Source organism: Sorex araneus, chromosome 2 (genome assembly GCF_027595985.1).
Source record: "Sorex araneus isolate mSorAra2 chromosome 2, mSorAra2.pri, whole genome shotgun sequence".
Taxonomy (NCBI): Eukaryota; Metazoa; Chordata; class Mammalia; order Eulipotyphla; family Soricidae; genus Sorex; species Sorex araneus.
The window spans coordinates 195,745,843-195,772,619 of record NC_073303.1 but is presented as its reverse complement, the minus strand read 5'-3'; the positions used below and the strand labels follow the sequence as shown (position 1 = coordinate 195,772,619).

Sequence of the window (26,777 nt, the reverse complement as noted above, 5' to 3'; positions counted from 1 at the left end):
GTATATTTGCTTTGAAGTATGTACATTTTCTGAAACATTTCTCTAAGTCAGTGTTTCCCAGGTGCTTAGTACTAGCCCCAGGTGTAATTCAGGGGGTGTCTTCTGTTTATTTGCTCTTTAAGGAAAGTTATTTTTTTTTTTAAGGTAGATTTCTGAGGGTTGGAGAGTTAGTATGGCCTCGCACATGACATCTCATTAAGTTTCCCAAACCTGCCAGGAGTAACCCTGAGACTGTGCACTGTACCCCTTTCCCCAAGAAAGATAAATCTCTGTAATCTTCCACAGGTGCCTGCTTCTAATTATGTGGAATGTCTTCCCCCACTTCCCTATTTATTTTTTCATATTAATACCAGGTTTGTCAATTACCATACCTTCCTCTAAGCAAGTAGAAAATTGGTTAAATATTTCATTTCAAAGGATTTAATGCAGTGCAAAGTAATTGAATTTACAGGGGATATATAGTAGTTAAGTGTTTTCAGTGTACAGATATTGGCATGATTTATATTCACAGGTTTTCAGTTATAAGGAGGTGGGGGAGGGGGGCCTGGGAGTGCTCAGGTCTTCCTTTTATTGATTGATTGATTGGCTTTTTGGGGTCACACCCAAAGAGGGATTACTCCTGGCTCTGCACTCAAGAATCATTCCTGGTGGTGCTCTGGTGACCATATGGGATGCTTGGAAACCAACCGGGTTGGCCGCATGTATGACAAGTGTCCTACAAGCTATGCTATAGCTCTAGGCCCCTCGGATCTTCTTAACTCTGCTTAGTACTAGCCCCAGGTTTAATTCGGCAGGTGTTTTCTGTTTCCTCTTTAACAGGAGATTTCTTTAAAGGTAGGATCACTCCTGGCTTTAGGACCATATTTGGTGCCTGGAGTCTAACTGGATCAGCCACATGCAAGGCAATGCCTTATCTGCTGTACTCTTTATATCCCATTAAGTGACTCTAGTTATATGGATTTAGAAGATTTTTGTTTAAAGAGTTAAAAAATTGCATAATTTTGAAAAGTTCTATTAAATGTTTACATGATATTGATTTAAATATACTATAACTGCTAACCTAAGAGACAAGGCTTATTCAAGTGACAGTGTCTGACAATGTGGAGTTTGTATATTTATGATCGAAGTTAGAGAAACATGGGCCTGAGTGATTGATTGTACAGCGGGTAGCGCATTTGCCTTGCATATGGCCGACCTGGGTTCGATCCCTGGCATCCCATATGGTCCCCCAAGCACCACCAGGAGTAATTCCTGGGTGCAGAGCCAGGAGTGATCCCTGAGCATCGCCAGGTGTGACACACACACACACACACACACACACACACACACACACAAAGAATATAGTCCTTACAAATCATACATAAATAAAGGGAAAAACATATTTTTGGCCAGCGAGATACTGTATAGCGGGTGGGCATTACTTTGCAAGCAGCCAATCCAGGTTCCACTCCTGGCACCCCATACGGTCCCTTGAGTCCAACAGTGTTGCCCCAAAACCAATAAAAGAAAACATCTTTTAAAAGTGTGGGGGTAAGGGACTGGAGAGATGATACAACCTATAGGGCATTTGCCTTGCAAGTGGCCAACCTGGGATAAAACCCTGGCGTTCAATATGTTCCCCTGAGCACCGAAGGAGTGATTCCTGAGTGCAGAGCCGGGAGTATAGCTGAGCATAGCTGGATGTGGCAAAAAAAAAAAGAAAGAAAGAAAGAAAGAAAGATATAGGGGATAAGTATCACGTTGAAAGAAAGCCTAAAAGAAATACTGCTTGAGGGTTATAAGGTTAATAAAATTAGAGTGACATGTGGCCTTCTAATTTTTTTCATTGCCTATAAAGCCCCATATCAAAATAAAAGGAAAACCGCTGACTCAGTGCTCGTAACTCATCTCTGCCAGTTTTGAGGGCAGCTTTGTTCTGGGTCCGTTGTGGGGGCTCCGTTCCCCCCTCGCCCCCAGTGTGGGGGCTCAGGACTTTCGGGGCCCAGGGCTGCAGCTGGTAGTGCACAGGGAATCATACACTGCAGGGAGTTGAATCTGGGTCAGACAGATTCCCTAACTGTGGTACTATTTACTGCCCCCCCCCTTGTGGTTTTTATTTATTTATTTTATGAAGTTCTAGTCACTAAGAGTCAGATTTGCTAGCATTTTATAATAAACCAAAAGTAATTTTTTTCATTGTGTTTTATCTTTTTTATCTAATGACACTATAAATCAAACATTTCAGAAAAATCTTCTGTTATGACTTTATTCTGAGCCAATTAGAAAAATATATAGACTATCAAGGCTGGCACTGTCCATGGAATACAACATAAAATCATCCAGTTAAATCATCTTCTTGATAATTTTAAAATATCACTGAGTTGGAAGAAGACATAAAATTGATATTTTAAAAAATTACAGGCTAATTAGAATAGCTCCTACATCAAATAGTAGAAAATGATTTCCAGGCTATATTAAAGGACTCTCAGGAACCAATATGACTATAAGTCAACATGACTATAAGGGCACTATTTTTTTTTTTTTATTGAATCACCAAGTGGAGGGTTACAAAGTTCTCAGGATTAAGTCAGTTATACAATATTCAAACACCCCTCCCTTCACCAGTGCCCATCTTCCATCCCCAACCCCCCCAGTCTATCTGCCGCCCCCTCCCACCTCCCTAGTCCCCACCCTTATACGTGATAAGTTTCACTTCATTTGCGCTTATCTCGATTACATTCCATGTTTCAACACACAACTCACTACCGTTGCTGGGGTTTCCCCCCAAAAAGAAAAAGACAGTCCTATTGCCAATGAGGCATTTGATAATTCTCCATTACTAAGCATATAGAGATATTAAGTCCTGCTGTTTGTTACATAACTTTTCTTTTTCCCCCTTGAAGGGCACTATTTTTTTAACTCCATTTTTATTGTTTTATTTTTGTGCCACACCTAGGGGTGTTGTTCATTGGACCATACGGGGTGGTCCCCATATGGGATAGAATATGGGTTTGCTTCATGCAAGTCAAAGCTCCTTACCCACTGAATATCCCCTTGGCCCCAGAGCTATGTGGGTTATTTATCAAAGTGCTATATAATGGTCTTTTTGTTTTTGTGTTTGGGTCACACCCAACAAATCAGGGGTTATTCCTGGTGCTACACTCAGCAATTACTTCTGATGGTGCCTGGGAGACCATCTTGGGTGCCAGGGATCCATCCAGGTCTGCCACGTACAAGGCAGACGCCCTACCCGTTATACTATCAATGCAACTCCAAAGTATTATATAATTGTGAAAGTCATTTAATACTACTTTATTCGCTGTTGGAGTGTGTTTATATTGATTTTTCTCATAGCTTGTTTAGTGATGAGCAAAAAAGTCAAACTTACACTTGTTGCTTACACTCTTTTGATTTACACTCTTTTGATTTACTGGTTGCTTACACTCTTGATTTACTGGTTATCTGGAATATTATCTCTGAACCAGTTTTGTCACTGTCATCCCGTTGCTCATCGATTTTTTTCAAGCGGGCACCAGTAACGTCTCTCATTGTGAGACTTCTTGTTACTTTTTTTGGCATATCGGATACTCCACAGGTAGCTTGCCCGGACTCTCCGAGAGGGGCGAAAGAATCGAACACGAGTCCGCCTCGTGAAAGACAAATGCCTTGCCGCTGTGCTTTTGCTCCAGCCCAGTATATACCAGTTATATATAAAAAAAATTCTCATTGATAGCTATGAAGTAAGTATATTACATGTGAACACTGCTGTTCATAGAGGTAACTTCCCAGAGTTACCTACATTGCTGTACATAGACCCAAAACGAGGACTTTCTGGCTCCAGAAAATCACAATGTCTGGTTTTTGTTTAGTTTCTTTAGTAGAGCTGTACTTGTATTATTCAGGTCTCCAAAAGCTGATAGGTGTTTTTTCCTTGGGAGTTTGTTGACTTAGACCGGCTGTTGGTCAGAAATACTGAGGCTGTGGATGTAAGCCCTGAACACCAGCCAGGTGTGGGCGCTGCCACACCAACCCCCTGTTATTTGGTGTGGGGGCAAGACAAGTGCTCCTTCCACTCAGCTACATTTCAGCTTTGTTTTATTTACGTTTATTTACGTTTGTTTTATTCACTTTTTTTTGCCTCCCGAGTGGTGCATAGGAGGTTTGGAGTGCCAGCAGTGATTCTCATTCAAGCCGGTGATTCAGTGCAAGGGCCCATTGTTGTAATACTGCTTGGATTCTGTGGTGCCAGAGATACCTGGGACACTTGGCAGTACTGAATGGGGGCGGGGTCCCATGTGATGCCAGTAATCAAACCCGGGTGGGATACATTCTAGGCAAGCACCCTAACACCGCAGTTTCTCCAGGCTTCACCACTTAGTCTTTGGCCTTGCTCAGAAGAGGGAAAAAAATAGACCTTATGTCTCTGGAAAGTAAGAAAAGTTCCTGAGTCTAAGCCCTCGTAACAGTTATATTTCACTGTTCTGTTTTGTTTCTGTATATATACACACATGTATTAGCTGCATAATTCTTACCTTCAATATAGGTGTGTGCTATTCCTCTGTGCTAATGTATTAAAACATTATGTACTTTATTGTTAGGTATACTAGGAAATAGTAAAGCACAGATTCGGTTTACCCCTTTTTGTTTTTTATTTTGTGCCACACCTGGAAGTGCCTGGAGATTGAATCCTGGTGGTCCCTCAGTTGCAAAACATGAAAAGGTGTTCATTTGTACAACCCCTTTTTATATACCAGGACTTTAATTTTTTTTTCTGACATCATTACTTATTGATCAGCTAGGACAGGCTTTTTAAAAATACTATAGTTTAGCTAACATGATTACAATAGTGTCAATGTTTTGATGTGTAGTTACTGCATCTTTACCATTACCAAAGTATCCAAGATGTTCTGCCACAAAAACCTTGGATTCATTATATGGTTGTGAATTTTTGGTCTGTTAGAAAATCTTACATTGTTTACAAAGCTTTTGCAACCCTCACATTTAATTTTGTGATCCTGTCCAGGGTCATGATTCGTGTGTGTGTGTGTGTGTGTGTGTGTGTGTGTGTGTGTGTGTGTGTGTGTGTGTGTGTGTGTGTGTGTGTGTGTGGTTTTGGTGGTGTGGGGGTTTTTTGTTTTGTTTAGTTTTGTTTTTTGGTTTTGGAGCCACATCCAGCTATGCTAAGGCGTTCCTCCTGGCTCTGCTTGCTCGAATTACTCTTGGTTATGATTGGGGAACCATGTGATGCCCATGGTCAAACCTGGGATGGCTGCATGTAAGGCAAACACTTTACCTGCTATGCTATCTCTCTAGTTTCGTTTGGTTTGTTTGGGGGCCGCATTTGGCAATTCAAAGGAGTCACTCCTGTCTCTGCACTCAGGACTTACTCTTCGTGGCCCATCTGGGATGTGGGAGATCAAACCTCCATCAACTGTGTGCATGGCAAGCACCTGTATTCTCTCTCCTGCCCCCATGATTCAGTTTTCAGAAGCTAGGCTCTGTACTATATTGGAATTTGGATCATACTCTACTTGGTGTTTGCTCTTGGACTTCCTTCTATTTCAGGTTCTTTCTCAACCCTCTGATGATTTCATTCTCTGTCCTCTCAGGTTCTGTCATGAAACTCTTCAGTGTATCCATATTTTAGTCTCTTCCAGAGTTCTTGGCGATTCAGTAGTCATGCGTCATTCATTACCCCTAACGATATCATATTCAAACAAGCACAGGCGCTTACTTGATTATTTTGTTAATGATCATAAGCAGCATTGTTTAAAGGGTGTGAGTATATTAGTACTACTCAGGGCTTGTGAGGTTAAAAATTATCACTTCTTAGTTATGGTCATTTCCTAGACTTGATGTAGAGCAGATTTTGAGTATCATCTTAAAAGCAGGGGGGACAATTCGTGTTAGATGTTATTATGATTAAGTTTTACACCACCAAATTCAATTTACCCTATATATACAGATGACATCCAGATGTTGGTTGCGTTCTTTCTTCCCAGGCTGTTTTTTTTTTTTGTCAGGGGGAGAGAGGCCTTGCTGCTTATCTGTCAGTACTCAGGGGCTATACCCACTTCTGCCTTGCCACTCACTGGCAAATGTTGGCCTTCTACTGTCTATTTTGGTGTTTAGTTTTGTTGGGGGGGGGGGTGGAGTGGAGTAGTGTTAGTCCTGATTCTGTGCCCAGGAATCACTCCCGGTGGGGCTTCATATGTCATGTCAGGGATCAAATCAAGGTTGGCTGTGTGCATGGCAAGCACCCTTACCCTCTTTGTACTTTATCTCCAGTCTTTGATTATATAGCATTTGAAGGTTATTTTGCTGGCCTGATGGTAATATTGCTATATGATTTACTCTACATTTCTAAGAAATAGAGCTTAAATGTAGAACATGATAACTTTCTGAGATGTTTGCTGGTCCACCTTGCATGCTCATTTGATGGTTTGTTTTGTGGGGGCAGCCACCCTCAGATCTCTGCTCAAAGATTGCTCTCAGTGGTGCTCGAAGGACTATACAGCACAGGAATCTAACTTGGGCCTTCCTGACTCGAAACATGCACTTCAATGTATGGAGCTACCTCTTTGATCCCTGATTTGTTTTTAATATGGAAATTTATTGATGAAATAAGTACTGCTTGAAATAGCAAATGAATATCTAGCTCATTCATAGTTTGCTTAAAATGTGAATCTTTGGGGATAGTACTGCTGATAGGGCATTTATTTGCCTTGCACACAGCCATACTGTGTTCGATCCCCAGCAGCCTATGTGGTCCCCCAAGCACCATCAGGAGTAATTCCTGAGTGCTGAGCCAGGCATAACCTTGTGAGCCTCACTAGGTGTGACCAAGGAAGCAAAAAATAATAATAAAACTGGAGTGATAGCACAGCGGGTAGGGCATTTGCCTTGCACACAGCCAACCCGGTTTCAATTCCTCTGTCCCTCTGGGAGAGCCCGGCAAGCTGCCAAGAGTATCCTGCCCGCACGGCAGAGCCTGGCAAACAACCCGTGGCATATTCAATAAGCCAAAAACAGTAACAAGAAGTCTCACAGTGGAGATGTTACTGGTGCCTGCTCTGCGCGAGCAAATCAATGAGCAATGGGGTGACAGTGATACAGTGATCTGAATTTACAGAGACAAGTAGTTTGTTGGTGCTGAGTTTTGGGGGGGGGGGGGCCCACATGCAGTGCTGGTGGTTAAACTGGGGCTGACTGCATGGCAAGTGCCTTAACCCATGAACTACCCCTCTGGCCCAGTTGCTCATTGTTAGGATTTATGACAAAGATAAGGACCAAAAAGGGGCCAGGGGTTACTCCTCCAAACAAAAAACTTTCCCCTTGAAGAGAAATAGAACTGGATAAATTTTATAAATACTAACTAGTTAAAAAGTTGCACTTGCTAAATATATGTTACATGTTTCATTCGGTGTTGATTTGGGGGAGGGGTAAGCCATAACCAGCAGTGGTTGATCAGACTTTACTCCTTGTTCTGTGCTCAGCAATCACTCCTGGCAGTGCTCAGGGGACCGTATGCCATGTCATACGGTCAGAAGAGGTTTGGCCAAGTGCATGGCAAGCCCCTTACTCTCTGACACCCCACTGTTGATACTTTTTGGCATTTATATTTAGGTTAAAGTATTTTAAATTATTTCAATTAGTGAGCATTTATTTTCATAAATTTTTAATCACGTTAGTAAATAAAATAACAGGAGAATCTTTTCTCCTTTTTTCAGAGAATCTTTTTAAAAAGTAAATTTCTGCACTTGGATAGTTCGGGAGGTAAGGCATTTGCTCGCAGGCAGCTATGGCTGCAGAGGTTCTGATTGGAAATGCCAGCACCACATAGGGTGCCACAAGCCACCCCCAGATGTTACTCCTGAGCACCACTGGGTATGACCCCAAAATAAAATACAAAAAAGTCAGTTCCTGTATTTGTTTCTCCCATTTTTCTATATCAGAAAAATTATTAATGGATTATTAATGGAAAAGTATACATTGCTCTGCTTAAAAGATACATGGTTTTTAACATTGATTATCGGGCATTCCATACATTATTTAATTTTTGTTATCTATGTCACATTGTATCAGTGATTTTGAAAACCTGTAGACGTTCTCTGCCTGTTTTCCCTGAGACGTTAGCTTCTTAATTGTCTAGAAAAAAGAGAATATGCTTCATATAAAGTTGATAGTGTTCAGAAAACTTACATAAATATTCAAATGAGTTGTGCCTTTGATAAAGCAAGACAAGACAAAAACAAAACAGTCCATCAAGTAAGTCCTTCTTTTAACATCCTGCATAGGCTCTGGGGATCTGAATCTTTAAGGTCTGAATCTTTCAACATAGAACAGTTGATGAAAACAAAGTCCTGTGGCAGCTTCTGCACAACATATTGAAAGTCACACACACTAAAGATCTCAAGATATTCAAATAATTGAATATTTAAAGTAGTATTCCTTCATTCCTTTTTTGCCTTGCGTATTATAGTTCAGGATGGCCAGAGCTTTTCTGGGAAGCTCAAGGCTGAGGCATATCGCTGAATATCTTTATATTGTTCTGCACACACTCTGCTCAGCTCAGCTCACTCAGGCTGAGACAATTTTGGCACATCAGTGAATGTTACTTGCAGATCTTGGGATGTGGAAGGAGACCACAAAGGAAATACTGGTCTCAGTCAGGTATTTTCAGTGTGTTGGGTTTTTTCCTTCGGTATTAAGACAAAACAACAAAATGTCATTATTCCAGCTCTTGCTGAATTTATCTCTTGGTTTTTGGGTCACCCTGGCAATGCTCAGGGGTTACTCCTGGTTCTGCACTCTGGATCATTTCTGACAGTGCATGGGTCCAAGGTAAAGGCCTCACCCTCTCTTATCTCTCCAGCCCCATCCTGCCGAAATGAAGAAATATCAGAATTTTATCTTTATAACTCTTTGTGGGCTTTTATTCTAATTTGGTTGATTTTTAAGCTTTGATAGGAAGGAAGCATATTTGTTATCAGGGCTTATGAGCACACCTGATTGGATTTACAGTGCTATTTGCTAATCATTGATTTTTTTTTTTTCTTTTTGGGTCACACCCATCGATGCTCAGGGGTTACTCCTGGCTTTGCACTCAGGAATTACTCCTGGCGGTGCTGGGGGACCGAACCCGGGTCGGCCGCGTGCAAGGCAAACGCCCTACCCGCTGTGCTATCACTCCAGCCCCTAATCATTGATTCTTGGCAAAATCAAGAAGTTGTAAACTTCAGCTTTATAAAAGCATTTTAAATATTTTGCCTGATTTAATAAGTGTGTTTTTCCAAAAGAACTTTACATTTAAGATTTCCAAAATCTCTCATTTGGATTAATATTACATTAAGTGCTAGGAGTAACCCCTGTGCATCACCAGGTGTGATCCAAAAAAGCAAAGCAAAATAAATATTACATTAAGTATTGAGTGGTTTTGTTTTCATTCGGGTCATTTTTGAGTGGTCAGGGCTTGCATGTCGCAGGTTTATCCCCAGCTCCTCATGTCCCTGGTCCCTAGCACCTGTGTAAGTGGCTCCCTGAATTACTTTTGGGCTCTTTAGTGAAGCTTTGTGAATTTTTTACTGTAAATTGGGTATTTCCTAATGTTTTTTACCTTCCCTCTTTTTGTTAATAGGCATCTAGGGCCACTTCCTTGTTCAGCCTCTTTATCTTGGCCCCTATAGGTCTGATAACAGATCCTGCCCTGATTTGGTGGTGGTGGTGGTGGTGGTTGGGGGTGTGAGGGCAGGGGGTGTGCTTGGTGGCACATACCTGTCTGGGATCAGTCAGGGATCCCAAGCGTGCTGGGCAGGGATATACCACTTCAGCGGTCTCCTCTTTGTTTTTGAAGAGGTGCCATACGTAGCAGTGCTCAGGGCTTACTCCTGGCTGTAAGTTCAGGAATCACTCCTGGTGTGCTGAGGGACCATATGATGTGCCAGGGATTGAATTCCTGTCTGCTGCTTGCAAGGCAGTGCCTTAACCTTTGTACTGTCTCTCTTGCCCTTTTGCTGGAGTATTGTTGTTCGCTTTTTGTTTTGTTTTGTTTTGGGGCCACACCCAGGAGTACGGGTGGTTACTCCTGGCAGGATTGGAGGGGGCTGGGGGGGGACCATATGGGATACTGGGGTGAGCACAGGTTGGCCATGCAAGGCAAGTGCCCAGCCAGCTCTAGTCCCTCCTTTTGCTGTATTTTGGGTTTTTTTTTGTTTTGATTTGTTTTTGTGGGGTTTTTTTTCCTTGGCTTGGTCAATAGGTTTGTTAATGTCTTTTAAAAATCATGGGGCCAGGGGCTGGAGTGATAGATAACACAGCAGGTAGGGCGTTTGCCTTGCACGCAGCCGACCCAGGTTCGAATCCCAACATCCCATATGGTCCCCTGAGCACCTCCAGGGGTAATTCCTGAGTGCATGAGTCAGGAGTGACCCCTGTGCATCACCAGGTGTGACCCATAAATAAATAATCAATCAATCAATCATGGGACCAGAGCAGTATAGCAGATAGGGCATTTGCCTTGTATACTGCCTACCTGGATATGATCCTCTACATTCCATATGGTCCTTCAAGGACTGTCAGAAGTAATTCCTGAATGCAAAGTCAGGAGTAATCCCTAAACATCACTGGGTGTGATCCCCAAAAAAAAAAATCATGGTTTGATTTCTTTATTATTTTTTAATTTTTTAAGCTCTCACATGCCCACTCCTGAGCTCTGAGGAGACTTGCTTGCTTCTGGACTATCAAATCTTATTTCTGGGCAAGAGACATTTTACTGTTTGGTTGGTTTGTTGTTTGTTTTGGTGCCACACCCTCCAGTGCCCTGGGCTGAGTCCTTGTTCTGCACTCAGGTATCACTCTTGTGGGATTGAACCAGGGTCTGGCACGTGCAAGGCAAACATGCTATACCACTGCTTCTGGCCCTGCAAGAGACGTTTTGGGATGGTTCCAACTCTTCTTTTTTAAATGCTGTTGCAGGCTTTTTTTCTCATAGACAGGATTGCCCCTTAAAGCCACATGAACTTCCCATCATGTCTGGAATTACGCTATTCTTTATGTATTAAGAAGATTGTCTTGTAGCTTCTTTTTTTTTTTTTTTTTGCTTTTTGGGTCACACCTGGCGATGCACAGGGGTCACTCCTGGCTCATGCACTCAGGAATCACCCCTGGCGGTGCTCAGGGGACCATATGGGATGCTGGGATTCGAACCCGGGTCGGCCGCGTGCAAGGCAAACGCCCTACCCGCTGTGCTATTGCTCCAGCCCCTGTCTTGTAGCTTCTTCATCCTCTCCCATTAGGCAGTGCATATAGTCTGCAACATTCTGCCCCATAATGTGTTTCCAATGTACTGCAGCTTTAAATTCCTTACTTTCCCAGTCATAAGCAGGGAATCTTTCGGCACTGTGAGGAATAGGCAAGTCTCAATCTACAGCTCCTTTTCAAGGGCCACAAAAACTTTGTTTCCAATAGTAGTACTGGCAAGACCTGCATCTACAGAGCAGGTGAAGGCACCAGGTTGTCCATCATTCATGTCCAGTGACCTCCAGTTGGCCTTTATAAATCTTGTCCATGCCAGTTCTACTGAGAAGCCTGAAGAGCAGCAGGCCAGTACAATAAGCTGCAGCATAATTTGTCAACCTTCACACCATACTTTGGAAGTTCACAAGCATATGCTGTCCAAACTGCCATATCTCCTTCTATATGGGCATAAACAATCGGATCAATGATGTCTTTCTTGGTTACACAGACTAACATCCTGTATTTTGGTGTGTTGTATTTATTTTTATCCTGGATTACCAAACATTTCCGAGCATAGTAATCAGTTTTGCCCTCTCGCCGTCTTCTAAATTTCACTTTGGTGTCTCTTGAAGTACGCCTTACTCTTGACAGCCTTAGCAAACTCCTTCCTGCTGAACGGAGACCGCGTCCACAGCTTGACACACACCTCTTTTTTGCTGTTTTTTAATGTGATCTTTTCCAGTTCTCTCTCCTCAACCCCCTCCCCCTAGCTATTCCTGGCTTTGTGCTCTGGAGTGACCTCTGGTGGTGCTTGGGGACCAAATGTGGTTCTGGAGATTTCGTGGGGGCTTGGGGCTGAACCCAGAGGTGCTTGGAGCTTTGTGCAGAGAGGACTTATGGGGTGTTGCGGATTGAAATCAAGTGCCCTCTTTCAAGATGAGTGCCCTACCTGGTGTACTCTCTCCGACCCAAAAGCTGTTATTTTATTTAATAGATTGCTCTATTAAAATTAAACTCTAATTTTTCCTTTAATTTTATTTTTTAAGCTCTTTTCACTTATGGATATGAAACCTCCCATCTCTCGAGCCAAGATGATACTCATCACAAAAGCTGCTATTAAGGCTATTAAGGTAAAACTAAATTTGAAAAATGTTGAAACTTTGAGAATGTAATTACAAGTATGGGAATTAACTTTGTAAGTTAGGGCAAACCTGAATTATAGGGCACTAACTAGCTTTTGTTAAAGGTATATAGATTGGCACAATATGTTTTCGCTGTAGCATTTCAAAACCTGTTTTTCTCTTTGTTAGTATTTTTCTTTATATATTTCTGCTTACGTATATTTATGTAATTGATGCATGAGATACTATTTTTGTAGTTCTCTTTTTTTCTATTTTGGTTTCGGGCCACACCCGGCTGTGCTCAGGGCTTACTCCTGGCTCTGCTCAGGAATCTCTCCTGGCGGACTTGGGGGACCATATGTGACACCAGGCAGCTGCCACAGGGCAAGTGCCCTACTCTATTTGCTCTGACTCCAATTTTTATACCTTTCTAGTTTATTAGTTCTGGTTAAGATTTTTTTTTTTTAGTTGCTGGTTGTGGATTATTTCTCATTCAATACCATCTTAAGAATTATTCAGATTTTTAAAAAAGAGTTATTCAAATTGTGGGCATTGCAAGGATTTAAATTTATTGCATTATTGAAAGTAGAATTACATGAATTTAATTCTAATTTTATTTTCTTTTCAGCTTTATAAGCATGTAGTTCAAATAGTAGAAAAGTTCATCAAAAAGGTAACTGTCCATTGTTATATATTTGGGATCTGCATATATGATTTACTTTGTAAGTTGTAACTTGGGTGCTTGCTTCTAATGCCACTGTGCAAAATAGTTGTCAGTAGAGGTTCTTTTTACTCATGGATGAAGCTGTGGGTTGAGCATTTGTAGGAGGTGTAGGCACTGTAAACAGCAGTTTTTTGTCTAGGAGGCAAAGCTCATCGTCGCCTGAGAATGTCCTTTGCCCTGTCTACTGTGTGACAATTAATTCATCTTAGAGGATTCCAAATGAAATCACTTTGCAAAGTTTTTCCATCTTTCTCTGCCACCATTAAATCATTTTTCAGTTTCACCATTGTGTGCTATTTTATAACCCGGGTTTGCACATTTGTTCCTGAGTACTTGCAACTGTAAACATTTTGATTTTGTATTTCCATTCCAAAATAATGCTATGAGGAGCATATATATGTGAAAATGTCTTTGTTGCATGATCGTTAATAGTGCTGAAGAGAGGGGATTTCCAGCTGAACTTCTAAAAGAGAGGGAGAGGGGGACCATGGCATACTGGTTTTTCTTACTTGCTTTGGTTTAGGGCTACACCAGGCAGTGCTCACAGAGTATTCCTGGCTCTGTGCTCTGCGATCATGCTTCTAGCAGGTTCAGGGAACCATGGCGGGGTGTCAGGTCGAACCAGGTGTCAAACCCAGGTCAGCCTTCCCTGCCTCTGACCTGATGATGAGATTTCTATAGTTGCATATCAAAGCACACATAAATGGGGGGGATAAAATTACCTGCATCCCCCATCCAAATACCTAAATTTTCTTTTTTCACATGTAAAATAATAAAGAATTAAGATGTATAATTTTCTTTCACTTCTGAATTTATCATAAACATTTATTTAAACATTTATGTCATCACATCACTTTTAACGATTTACTCAACCTGTTTTTTTATTTCACGTTTCATTAATTACACTTATTGCATAGCCTTATGGAAAGGTAGAGGCATTTTGTTTTCTTTTCTTTTTTTTTTTTTTTCTTCTCTTTTTGGGTCACACCTGGCGATGTACAGGGGTTTCTCCTGGCTTTGCACTCAGGAATTACCCCTGGCGGTGCTCAGGGGACCATATGGGATGTTGGGATTTGAACCTAGCCGCATGTAAGGCAAACGCCCTACACGCTGTGAGGCATTTTGTTTTCTTAAGAATATATTTTTTGGGGATGGAGAGATGATACAGGTGGTAGGGCACTTGGCTTGCACACAGCCAACTTGGATTCAATCCTATTGTCTCATATAGTCCCCTGAATCCTACCGGGAGTAATTCCTGAGCACAGAGCCAGGAGTAACACCTGAGAAAGCTGAGTGTGCCCCCCATCAAAAAATTAAAAATTGGTGGGTTTTTTGTGTTTGTTTGTTTTTTTGAGGGGGTCACACCAGTGATGCTCAGGGGTCACTCCTGACTCATGCACTCAGGAATTATTCCTGGCAGTGCTTGGGGGGCCATATGGGATGCTGCAAATAGAACCCGGGTCAGCCGTGTGTAGGGCAAACGCCCTACCCGCTGTACTATCGCTCCATCCCAAGAATATATTTCTTTTATTGCTAAATTATCTTCAAAGATTACAAACCACAGATGTATGTAGAGAATTCCTCTTACCTCTTATTTTGTTGCAATTTTAGTACATGTGCTACTACAAGCATTTATTTATTATTTTCATCTTGTTATTTCGGTATTCAAAAAATGCCACCTTTTGTTTCTCTCATACTATTCTTTGATATGTTGGTAAAGAAAAATTTTAAATATACCTTTTGAGCAAGATGAAATACAGTAACGATAATAACAGTAAGAGGGGTTGTATGAAAAGTAATGCTGGGAATTACATGTGGGTAGAAAAAACTAAAATACTTGGTATACTTACACAAGTATCAAGATGATGATAGTTAGGTATAAACCTGTGTGAAATTTGCAGTTTAGCCAGTCCCGAGCTAGGTTAGGCATAGAAAGTTATTGGATATAATTACTTGAAAGTGAAATTAAAGGGCTTTGTGGGTTTGTTTTTTTTTTTCTTGCATTGACTTTACAACTTTGTCTTTTGTAGTGTAAACCAGAATACAAAGTTCCGGGATTATATGTTATTGACTCAATTGTACGACAGTCTCGGCATCAATTTGGAACTGATAAAGATGTTTTTGGGCCAAGATTCTCTAAAAACATAACCGCCACATTCCAATATTTATATCTTTGTCCGTCTGAAGATAAGGTATCATTAAGTTAAGAATTGAAACATGTTGTCTTTATTTTTTTGTTTATATAAGATACATCTACTTAACTATTGAATCTATTTAAATGTGTATTAGATATTTAGAGTCTGCTTTATTGCTCCAAAGACAGTGAGAGTCATCTGTAAATTTGAAACACAATCCAGTTTTTTTTCCTGTAGTGATAATGTTATTTATCTTGTGTCTTGGGAAGTCCTTCATGAATGCTGTGCTGTTGAAATATCAAAAGAGTAGCATCTTTCATGCTTGAATTTTTAATTTGTTGTTTGGCTTTGGACCGCAGCTGGCTGTGCTCAGGGCTTACTCCTGGCTCTGTGCTCAGGGATCACTCCTGAAGGAACTTAGGGAACCATACGTAGTGCCAGGGATTGAATCCAGGGCATCTCTGCAGGGTAAGCCCCTACCCACTGTACTATCTCCAGCTCATACCGTGTCTTTTCAAAAAAGACTTCATGGTATGATCTTTTTGCTTACTATGGAATGAAAGGACTGATGATAATTGATGGTTTTAAATACTATTATGTAACTGGTTTCACTTGACTACAAAAAGACATGATGGCAGTCCCAATAAATGATGGAAATAACATTGGTAAACCTACTCAGACTAATAAAGAATGAGAACATTTATAGTAAACAGTATATAAATTTGAGTGTTATGGATTCTGTTTATATTCTTGGGATTGCAATTGTAAGGAAGATCAACAAGAGAAAAAGAATACTAAGAAATGAGTTTCACCTGAATAACGACATGTTTGGATTTTCTTCATATTTAGTGGTGCATAAAATGCTTTGCCAGTACAGCCTACTTTTTATTAGATAATTTAATCATTAAAATCATTTTGAAGAGAGGCTAGAGAGAGATTATACTGGGTTAGCCACTTGCCTTGTACACAACTGACCAGAATTTAGTTCTAGGCACCATGTATGGTGCCCCTGAGCCCCTCCAGGTATGTGTGTGTCCCCACCACCACCACCCCCTGCCCCAAACAAAAAAGAAAAATTCAAACCAGAATCACCTAAAGAAATTTTTGCTTCACTTCTCTGAGATGTGACTTTTTCTGTGTTCAGGGACCACTTCTAGCAGGGTATAGGGGACAAGAGGGGGTGTCTGGGATTGAACCCCAGTCACTCACGTGCAAGGCAAGTGCCCTGCCCACTTTATTATCTCTCTGGGCCAGATAAAACTGTTAGTAATCAGGTTTCTTTGTTAGCTTAAAATATAATAAAGTTTTGAGTATATCATTATATCTTTTGGCTACATATTTATTTTCCTTTTTTAAAATTTGTCTCCCTCTTTTAAAAAAATGTTTCAGGTCACACTGGGCCTAGAGCGATAGTACAGTCAGTGGGGCATTTGCCATGCACACAGCCAGACACTCGATACCCCATTTGGTGCCCTAAGCCCACCAGGAGTGATCTCTGCGTGTAGAGCCAGGGCCGGAGTTAGTCCTGAGCACTGCTGGGTGTGACCCAAATTTTAAGAACTATAATTCATGTAAATATTTAATATATATTCATACTTTTATAACAGAGTAAAATAGTTCGTGTGCTGAACCTGTGGCAAAAAAATGGAGTATTCAAAATTGAAATTATTCAGCCTCTTTTGGACATGGCAGCAGGAACCAGTAATGCTGCCCCAGTAGCAGAAAATGTGACGAATAATGAAGGTATGTATGGTTAGATTTATCTGTGAGCTTAGGAAATGGTATAATATCTTTACACGTGAAAATTTGGCATCTGGCTACATTGATGGAATTTTTCCCAAAGAGTGGAATGGTGGAGACAGAGAGAGAGAGAGTACAGGGGTTAAGGTACAGTCGGTTAGTACAGGGGTTAAGGTAAGTGGCATGTGGCTAACCGGTTTGATCTCTGGCACCCCATCAATGGGTGCAGGCCTGGAGGCTCCTGAGTATCCTCAGCTGACCCAGGCAGTCCCCGCCTTGCAGGACCTCGGGGGCAGTACATCTTGAGGCCCTCCTTGAAGCATCAGCCTCCCATCACCGGTTGGCTAAGAACCACCACATGGAGTCCATGGGCCTTCTTGGCACCACTGGGGCATTTGGGAGGCCCTTCTCTCTTCCCCTTTCCCTCACCGTCCAGTGGAAGGAAGGATCATAATCTTTTCTCTTTTAGGCTCACCTCCACCTCCAGTTAAAATTTCTTCTGAACCCCCACAAGCCACTGCGAACTCTGTACCAGCTGTACCACAGCTGCCGAGCTCTGACGCCTTTGCTGCTGTGGCTCAACTGTTTCAGTCAACGCAAGGGCAACAGGTAAACATGAAGAAATCAACTTGTCTACAGTAGGTGCTGCTGTCAGTTCTTAATTTCAACTATTTCCTAATTGACCGCATTCAGAGAAGATCATTCTGCTTTTTCAGCTAGAGAAGCCTTCCATCAGAAGGAAATTGGTGGCACACAGGAATAATAGGAGAATTGTGAAGAAGGTGAAAAGCAAGGGAACCTCACACTGAGAAGTGTAGCATTCTTTAAAGGGAGTGTCAGAGCTGCTCATATTCTTGTACACAGCATTTCCAGTTGCTTTCAAAATTACTCAAACTGGAGATAATTTCTACAGTTTCCTAGAAAACATAAAATGATCTTACACACAGTTCAGTGTATTTTTTTTTTCTTGTCTTTGGTCATGATTTTTTAGCATTGTGGCCAACATGCTTTTAACACCTTAAGCAAGGTCTGTTGTATTCCTGATGTATTCACAGCAAATCTATTTTCTGGTTTATAATATATTGGGGGGTTGGGAGTTTTTTTAATTTGGGGGTTTTGGTAAGTCAACCTTGGGTATTATGTTTATACTTTGTTAGGTGGTTTATCAGTTTTCCCGTTCTTTAAGCTTCAACAGATCCTTCAGACTTTTCAGCAGCCCCCAAAACCACAGTCTCCCGCCATTGACAATGCTGTGATGGCTCAGGTTCAGGCCATGACAGCTCAGTTAAAGACAGCTCCTACACAACCACCTGAGCAAAAAGCTGCTTTTCCCCAGCCTGAACAAAAAACTGCGTTTGACAAGGTACGCCTCTCTCACATAACCCACCTTACTGTCTGTATCACTCAGGATGGCATGTCGAAGTTATCTCTTCTAGCTTCTCTGAATTGTGATGTGGATTGAGGAATTTTTGCCCTTCAACAGCAAAACAGTAATAAGTTGTCCTTAATATTTTCAGTTGTCTTTAATATTTTAAGTTAAAGGAAAAAAACAGTATAAAATAAACTGGAGAACATTATTAGAAGAGAACACTGTAACAATTGGCTGTGTATATCTTTTCAGAATTGATTTCTTGTGGGTATTTGCTTTACTTCATTTGCTCTTTATGTGTACACATGCATAATAGGTTGGGGTTTTTTTAATTGAATCATTGTGAGATATACAGCTGCAAACTGTTCATGATCAGGTTTTAGTCATATAGTGTTCCCATCCTTCTACCAGTGCACATATCCTACCACCAGTGTTCTCAGTTTCCCTCCCACCACCTCCCCCACCCCAGCCTGTCTCTATGGCAGGTGCGCTCAAGCACTTGCATGCGTGCGCTCGCTTGCTCTCTCTTTCTCCCTCTCCCTCCCTCCCTTCCTCCCCTCCTCCTCCATCTCTTTCCCTCTCTCCCTCCCCTCCCACCACCTGTCCCCTCCCCTCCTCTCTCTCTTACTCTTCCCTTCTCCCTCTCTCTCCCCCTTCCCTTTTGGGCATTATGGTTCAAACATACTGTTTTTAGTTTGCTTGTTTTCATAATAATCATGTTCCATTGTTAACATAAACAGGTTTAGATCTACTTTTTTTTTTGCATCTGCTTATTAGGAATTTTCCATCACATAGACACATCATATTTTAGCCATACTTCTATAGATCTTTTTTATTGATCTGTCTTCTGTTGCTGTTCTTTTTCCTTTTAAATATTTACAGTAGGAGCACTTGGGTTGGTTCACTGTCTTCTATTGGGTTGTAGACTTGTTTAAAGGATTATCACTGAGGATATAGTTCTGCACAGCTCAGAGAAACCTGTTAAGACTGTTAAACCAAATGACTCCGCTCTTGTCTTTTGTCTGTCTGTTTGTTTTGGGGTCACAACCAGCAGTGCTCAGGACTTACTCCTGACTCTTTGTTCAGGGATCACTCCTGGCCGGGCTTGGGGGACCATGTGGGATGCCAGAGATCAAACCTGGGTCTGCTGCGTGCATGGCAAGTTCCCTTCTTCCTGCTGTACTATCTTTCCATCCCCTTTTGCTGTTACACATGTATATTTATGTTTGTCTCTTCAGTCCTGTTAGAATCTGATTTTAGGATGTTGTTTAGCCTTTATATTTTCGAAATCGACAATTGTCCCTTGGGTTTTTTCTTTTGCTTTGTTTTTATTTATTGAATCACCGTGAGATACACAGTTGTTCATGATTGGGCTTCAGTCAGTGCTCATCACCCGTCCCTTCACCAGTGTCCCCGTTTTCCTTCCGTGCCGTCTTGCTCATTCTCTCCCCTCTCCCCCCAACCTTTGGACATTATGGTTTGCAATACAGGTGCTGAAAGGTTATTACGTATTTCCCTTTGCCTACTTTCTCACTCACTTCTTATCCAGAGTGATCATTTCCAACTATCATTGTCATCATGATCCATTTTCTCTGTCCCTTGTTTTTTTTTTATAGTATAATTTATTATTTCTGTCTTTACTGCTTTGTTCCACTCATACTTGGTTTTGCATCATAACAGTTTAAGTACTTTTAACTTCTTTTGTGTCTGTTCAGAACCAATAATACGTTGAAGTGTGGAGGGGGGAGATTAATTTTTTTTAAGAAATTGGCTTATATAATTGTAGGAGCTGGGAAACTAAAAGTGTTTAGTTAAATTAAAAGTAGGGATGCTGGCAGGCAGGATATTGAGGCAAGAATTTCTGTTATCTTGAGGGGACTTAAGTCCTTGTTTCTTAACCCTTCAGGCAATTGTGATTTACCTACGTTACAAAATGAGTTTGCCTGCCTCCCTCTTTCCCTCCCTTTCTCCCTTGCTTCCCTCACTTCCCATGCTTGTTCACGTGGCTGCCCCCAGCTTGACGCTCACTACTGATTGTGCCAGGGATTGAACCCCGGCTTCCTTCGAGTGAAAGCATGCACTCCAGCCCATTGTGCTGTCTAGCTGTGGCACAGGTATTATTCAAAAAGTTAAACTCTTTGCAAATACCTTCTCAGCAATATCTAGATTAATTTTGACCATTTTTTTATATTGTGGACCAGCTGGGGGGAGCGGCATAATCTCTCCAAATGGACACATAGACTTAACCATCATAGCATACTTAAAAAAAAAAATTTTTTTTTACTTCATTTGAACACTGGTTTACAAAGTTGTTCATAATACAGTTGTTAATGGTACTCAGTATTTCAAAACCAGTCCCACCACCAGTGTCCCCATTTTTCTAACCATCCCCAAGCCTGCCCTCTTAATGGGCACAAGAAATATTTTTGTATTGCTTGTTAAAAGTAAATGGCTAATGGGATTATTAAAAATACTTCAGTAAAAAAGGTGAAGATTTTTTATATCTTACCATGGGGTCACTTAAGTCCTTGTCTGAGGGTTTACAAAGCTTTTTGTTGCTTGTGGAGGCTCTTTTCCTGTGTTTGTTTATTGGGCTTAGTTGACTTGTGTGTTACTTCCCCATCTAGTTGGGTGTGCTCCTGTTGGGATGCTCGTGCTGTAGCATGTAGAGATATTACAGTGCCGAATGCAGTAGCACATGCTCCAGGAACCCCAGGGTCTGTAGCACTGGGCCTGTGGACATGGGTTTACAAGGCTGCTGCTGTGAAATGTAGGTGTGACTGCTGGGGCATCTGGAAGTACAGGAGGTGAGGGGGTGTGGGCAAAGGGTCATACTTTCCAAATAGACCTAAGCAGAAATTTAAAAACAGGTTTGGACATACTGGTACAGAATCTCAGTGAAAGTCTTTTTAAATTGGACATGTTTAATTATGCCTTTGAGAAAATTTTTATCTTATGCATGATCATGGTATTAGATGCTTAATTTTCTTGTTAGGTAGCTTCTAAATTTGACATGTCCTCCACAGTGTCTTGACCTATTTTGTGTGTGTTTATTATGGCGGTAGCTTGGGTTTGTGGGCAAATTCTAATTAGCAGTGTTCGTGACATCCTTATCTGGTAAATTGAAATTTAATTCCTCTAGCATTTTACCTTTAGTGGATTTGCCGTTATTTTGTTAATTCTGTCAAGTTGAGACAGTGAATTCTGTAGTCTTCCTCTGACTGGAAGAATCCATTTTAAGTTTAACAGTTTGATTGGGACCATTTGTTTTTATCCCCTTTGGTTATCACAGATACAGCAACAAATACTTTTTGAGTCTGTCTCAGTTTAATTTTTTTGTGTCTATTTTCAAAGCAATACACATAAACCTTAAAGTTTTAGATTAGAGGGTTATAATTAACACAGTTCTAAGCTTTGCTTTTATTACTGCACCATCGTGGTAATGCTGAGTTCCTAGTGTGCTCCATTGGGATAGTGACGGTCGACCTACCTCTAAGCTTGTGTCTGCTCTTGCCATGGAGCTTAAAGAAGTTAAGTGCAGGGGCCATAGTAGATTGCTCTACATGACAAGTTATAGTAGAAATTTATAGTCATGTAGCATAGAATTGAAAAGGAAACAGGTGTTGTCCAATAAAGTAGAACTATAATTTTTAGAGAGAAAAATAAAAGAAAAGTAACGACTTGAGGGATTTGAGGTTGGAAATCCATTAACAGAGTGGTCTCCGCTCAAGAGAAAAGTATGACTGTTGCACGTTTAAGACATGCTTTGAAGTCAGACAGTTGGGTCATACATAATTTTCACTTAGTACGTTCTTGGTTTCAGGTTTTTTTTTTTCCCCCTCTTCCCCATTCCAGTTTTCTCGGTCACTCGAACCTTTATTTTTCTTGACTATAAAAAGAAAATATATGTTGCAGGGTTTTTTTTGTTGTTTTTTTTTTTTTTTTTTTTTTGCTTTTGGGTGTCACCCAGCAGTGCTCAGGGGTTACTCCTGGTTCATGCACTCAGGAATCACTCCTGGCGGTGCTTAGGGGACCATATGGGATGCTGGGAATCGAACCCAGGTTGGCTGCGTGCAAGGCAAATGCCCTACCTACTGTGCTATCGCTCCAGCCCCATATTGCAGATTTTTTATGATAGTCAAGTGTCAGTTTGTGGTCTACCAAAATGTGTAGTCTGTTGTTCTTTCTTGGCTTTGGAGCCACACGCCCTGCTCCCAGCATAGTTCATGGAACCATGTGGGGCCGGAACCTGGGTCTCCTCCCTGTGCTCCAGCTCTTCAGGCCACCTTCCAGCCTATTCTTTTCTCTCTTATTTTTCAGAGGGATTTTTAGAAAATCTTTCAAGGCTTATTTATCTTCCTTTTTGTTCTTGCCCTGACCAGAAGTCACTGTTGTTTATGGTGCTCGCATGTGCGATGCTCACTAAGACTTGTGTATTTTGTTGAAGTGTGCTGGAGACTCCGCACCTTGTGCTGCTGCACTCAGGAGGTGGTTTGGGGGGTGCTGGGGATGGAGTGAGGGGCCTGACTGCTTAGGCTTGCAGGTAGGACCAGTGTCATGTGTAGTGAATGTCCATTGTTTCTTTTTTGGCTTGGGCTCATAGCCAACTGTTCTCAGGTCTTCTGGCTGTGAGTTCAATACCTGGCCCCATATGGGGTGTTGGGTGTTGAACCTGGGCCCCCCCCTCCCCCGCCGCCACCACCACTCATTTTTTTGTTTGTTTGTTATTTAAGGAGAAAGGATTGATTGATAGCTATGCTCGGGAGAAGCAGCTCTTAGGACTGCAGTCTACAGCTTGTTTATGGGGGACTGCTAAGGGATTATTTAATTTCTTAGGCTGCTAAAGGATAACAGACAAGGCAAGTCCTCCCTCACTGAAGCCACATCTTCATCTCTCCCCCTCCACCATCTACTTTTTCTGTCAGTATATTCTTTTGGTTTTTTTATTTTGTTTTGTTTGTTTGTTTGATCAGGTATTATTCCTGGTTCTTCACTCAGGATCTACTCCTGGTGGTACTGGGTTGACTGCATGGGGATGCTTAGGATCAAATCGGGTCAGCTGCATGCAAGGCAAGGCCCCTACCTGCTGTATTAACTGCTCTGGCTCCAATAGCAGTCTATCTTCAGCATGCAACCCAGAGACGTTTTTCTGTAGAGAGTCTCTGTACATCATACAGCTGACTGAAAATGGACATCATTTTCATGTGTACAAATCATTTTACTCTGTTTCAGAATAAAATTACTTTTATTCTAAGCTAATAAAATAACAAATGTAAACAAGAAATATACTTGTAATTGGGGAAGACAAGCATAACTAAAATGATGTGTTTTTTGAATTCTATAAAATTGCTACTGTATATGAGCCAAAGTCCTAAGAATTATGCAAGAAAATAAGATTGTTAGGAAATGACAGTGCGGGGGCTGGAGTGATAGTATAGTGCATGAGGTGTTTGCCTTGCACTGTATGCACTATATGGCTGACCTGGGCTTGATCCTAGCACCCCAAACCCCACCCTCTCATTCCAAAAAAGAAAAAATGGCAGCATGGGGGCTGGAGTGATGTACAATGGATAAGGTGCTTGCCTTGCACGTGGCCGACTCGGGTTTGGTTCCAGCATCCCCAAAACCAAAAAAAGAGAGAGAAATGAGTATGGTAGGGTTTTTGATGGTGGTGAATGCTTTGTATTTATAGTTTTTTCACGTAATGAAACGCAGTCTAATATTTTCAATGGTATATTGATTTCTCTTTCAGAAACTACTTGATAGGTTTGATTATGATGATGAGCCAGAAGCAATGGAAGAGTCAAAGAAGGAAGATGCTGCTGGCACTGCGCCTGTTGCTGCTGCCCCTCCTATTCCTGCCACCATGCCCACTGCCGCCGCCGCCGCGCCTGCCACTTCTCCCCCACAAGCACCGTTGTACGTACTTGCTTTGGGCTCCTTAGGAGATGGGGCTGGTGGCCATTGGAAGGCCTAATGGCAGTGGCGTTCACTGTCTTTTGTTTCCTGTGGAGTCTCTTTTTATTCTTTTTTTTTTTTTTTTTTTTTAATGATTGAGGGAATTTTAATGACCAGAGCGCAATTTCTGGACAATCAAAGGGTGATTTACTTATGTCTCTCAACTATACAGCATTTATATGTAGGTGTTTTTATTTTTTTTTTTTAATTTTTATTAAATCACCATGTGGAAAGTTACAAAATTCTCAGGTTTATATGTCAGTTATACAATATTCAAACACCCATCCCTTCACCAGTGCCCATATTCCACCACCAGAAACCCCAGTATACCCCCCGCCCCCACCCCCTACCCCCTACTGTATAACTAATGAATTTCACTTCATTTTTTCTTTACCTTGATTACATTCCATAATTCAACACAAAACTCACTATAGTTGACATAACTCTCTCTCTCTCTCTCTCTTTTTTTTTTCTCTTTTTCCTTTTCCCTTTTTTTTTTTTCTTTTTCCCCCTCATCCCCCTTCCTGCGCCTCATAGTATGGTGTACGCCACGCCACGTCGGCCAGCGTGGGGCTTTTGCTTAGTTCACAGTCCAGAGGTGGCTGCTACATTAAAAACCTTCAATATTTTCAACAAAAACTTACTGTTATTATTTGGAGTTTCCCCCCCAAGTCAGACCTGTTCAAATGGAACCAATTCACATTGCTGAACGATTATAAATGTTAAGTTGCGCGGACGTGGCAGCGTCCGCGCGGTTTTGGATTTCTGTATAAAGTCCAGGGAGAATTCTGCCAGAAATTACATAGCCCAGCTCACAGTCCCAGTGCATTGCTGTAAGAAGTCTCTGAATTCAAAGTCTTTAGGCGCAGAGGGTCCGATTCGCGCTCAGCGGCTCCGGGTTTATCTGGGCCGAGGGCGTGCCGGTTACGCCCCCTTCCCATGAGTTCCTGGGAGCCCCCAAAGTAAAATCCGAATACCTGTGGGTCTGGAATCAGAAGATGGCGCCTGCCACATGGTGCCGCCAGCCCGCCGCTTTCCATGCAGGAATCTCTTTTTATTCTTAATAAATTTTTTACTTGGGGTTTTCTTCCCATGGGAGAGGGGATCCTGCCACATTTACGCTTGCTGATAATATTGAGTACAGGAATTGATACAGACAGATGGATGATTCTGTGGCCCAACATCTTTTGCTTCTGCAATAGAAGTATGGCTAAGAATGTCAAGTAATTTTGAGGGAATGAAAAGAGAATTCCTCCTTTTTCAGTGGATTCCCTGGAGATGGCATGCAGCAGCCGGCATACGCGCAGCCACAGACTATGGACCAGTTTCCGCCTCGAATGATGCCAATGCAGCAGGATCCAGTGCACCATCAGGTATGGGTTATATGTGGCTGAGGTGTAAGAAATCACACTGTGTGTTAGAATGTGTGTGTCTAAATTAAACTTTCCTTGCCAGTATTACTTAGCTCTGTGTTGGTTAAGTAGTAGTACAGCTTCATAAAAGCTGGTGAGCACATAACTTTTGGGTTGGGTGTTATTCTAATGAAAATAAGAATGCGAAGTATTATGTGCTTATGGTGTGAAAAGTTGAAATCATTTAGAGGGAGGTTAGAGTCTGTTTTAGGAAAGTGGTCTGTATAGTTGCACAGCTTTTGCAAGGGATTCTGTGTGTCTGTGTGTTACTGTGCTTACGGGGGCTTTTAGTTCTCAGTGTTCAATTTGAAATCTGCAGTAAAAGTAGGTTAGCACAATTAAGAATTATAGCCATCACTAGATAACTTCTCATTGCAATTATCTTAGTAAATTCTCAAATACAGAATTCCGAAAACTTGACTGGAGCTAGAGTTGAGAAAGGCAGCTTGTGGTGTTCTTTAAAATACCTGCTCTGCAGTGCTGCGACCTAGAGAATGTGTGTTTCTTTTTTTCAGTTGTGTGTTACTTTTACTCAATACACACCCTTAGAAAATACTACATTTTATAGCCTTGATTTAGAAAGTTACCGAAAGCTCTCTTTCAGGGTGTGTTTGTTTTGTGTGATGTTCATTTCTTTTATGTTTTTATTTGCTATTCAAAATACTGTTACATAAAATAGTATAAAACAAAGAATTGCCACTAATTTATGGCAAAATTTTAGTGGATTCCTGCACTCAAAAGATAACCTACTGTGGCCACAGTAATAGGATAGTAGGTTGAGTGCTTGCCTTGCGTGCAGCCAACTCAGGTTCAATCCACAGCGTTCTGTATGGTCCCCCAAACAATTCCAGGAGTAATTCCTGAGTGCAGAGCTAGGAGTTGCCCCTGAGACCACCAGGTGTGGCCAAAACCCAAAATAAATAAAAATAACCTACTGAATAACGCATAAAGTAAGACCAAAAGAAGGATAGGGGGTGTGATTAGTAGGGCACACGTCAGGCCTTATATGTCTGAGGCCCTGGGTTTGATCCCTGTCACTTTGTACGGAAAATTCACAGAAGACAGAGTGATGAGATAAGTCAACAATTACCAGTGCCAATATTA

General features: G+C 41.5%; 1 protein-coding gene and 1 pseudogene across 4 annotated transcripts in view; one reads left to right on the top strand and one right to left on the bottom strand.

Moving 5' to 3' along the window:
* SCAF4 (SR-related CTD associated factor 4) overlaps nt 1–26,777 on the top strand; it is a 69,769-nt gene that overhangs the window by 15,040 nt on the left and 27,952 nt on the right. For 3 of the 4 annotated variants that reach the window (XM_055125023.1, XM_055125024.1, XM_055125022.1), the window contains exons 2-9: nt 12,261–12,344; nt 12,964–13,008; nt 15,090–15,251; nt 16,802–16,937; nt 17,404–17,543; nt 18,121–18,297; nt 24,056–24,222; nt 25,526–25,634. In XM_055125023.1, coding sequence (XP_054980998.1) covers nt 12,261–12,344; nt 12,964–13,008; nt 15,090–15,251; nt 16,802–16,937; nt 17,404–17,543; nt 18,121–18,297; nt 24,056–24,222; nt 25,526–25,634 — 1,020 coding nt within the window. Of the gene's footprint in view, nt 1–12,260; nt 12,345–12,963; nt 13,009–15,089; nt 15,252–16,801; nt 16,938–17,403; nt 17,544–18,120; nt 18,298–19,375; nt 19,462–24,055; nt 24,223–25,525; nt 25,635–26,777 lie in introns of those variants that run through there. The other variant, XM_055125025.1, reaches the window with a different exon arrangement.
* LOC101539729 (60S ribosomal protein L5-like) lies at nt 10,654–11,863 on the bottom strand (annotated as a pseudogene).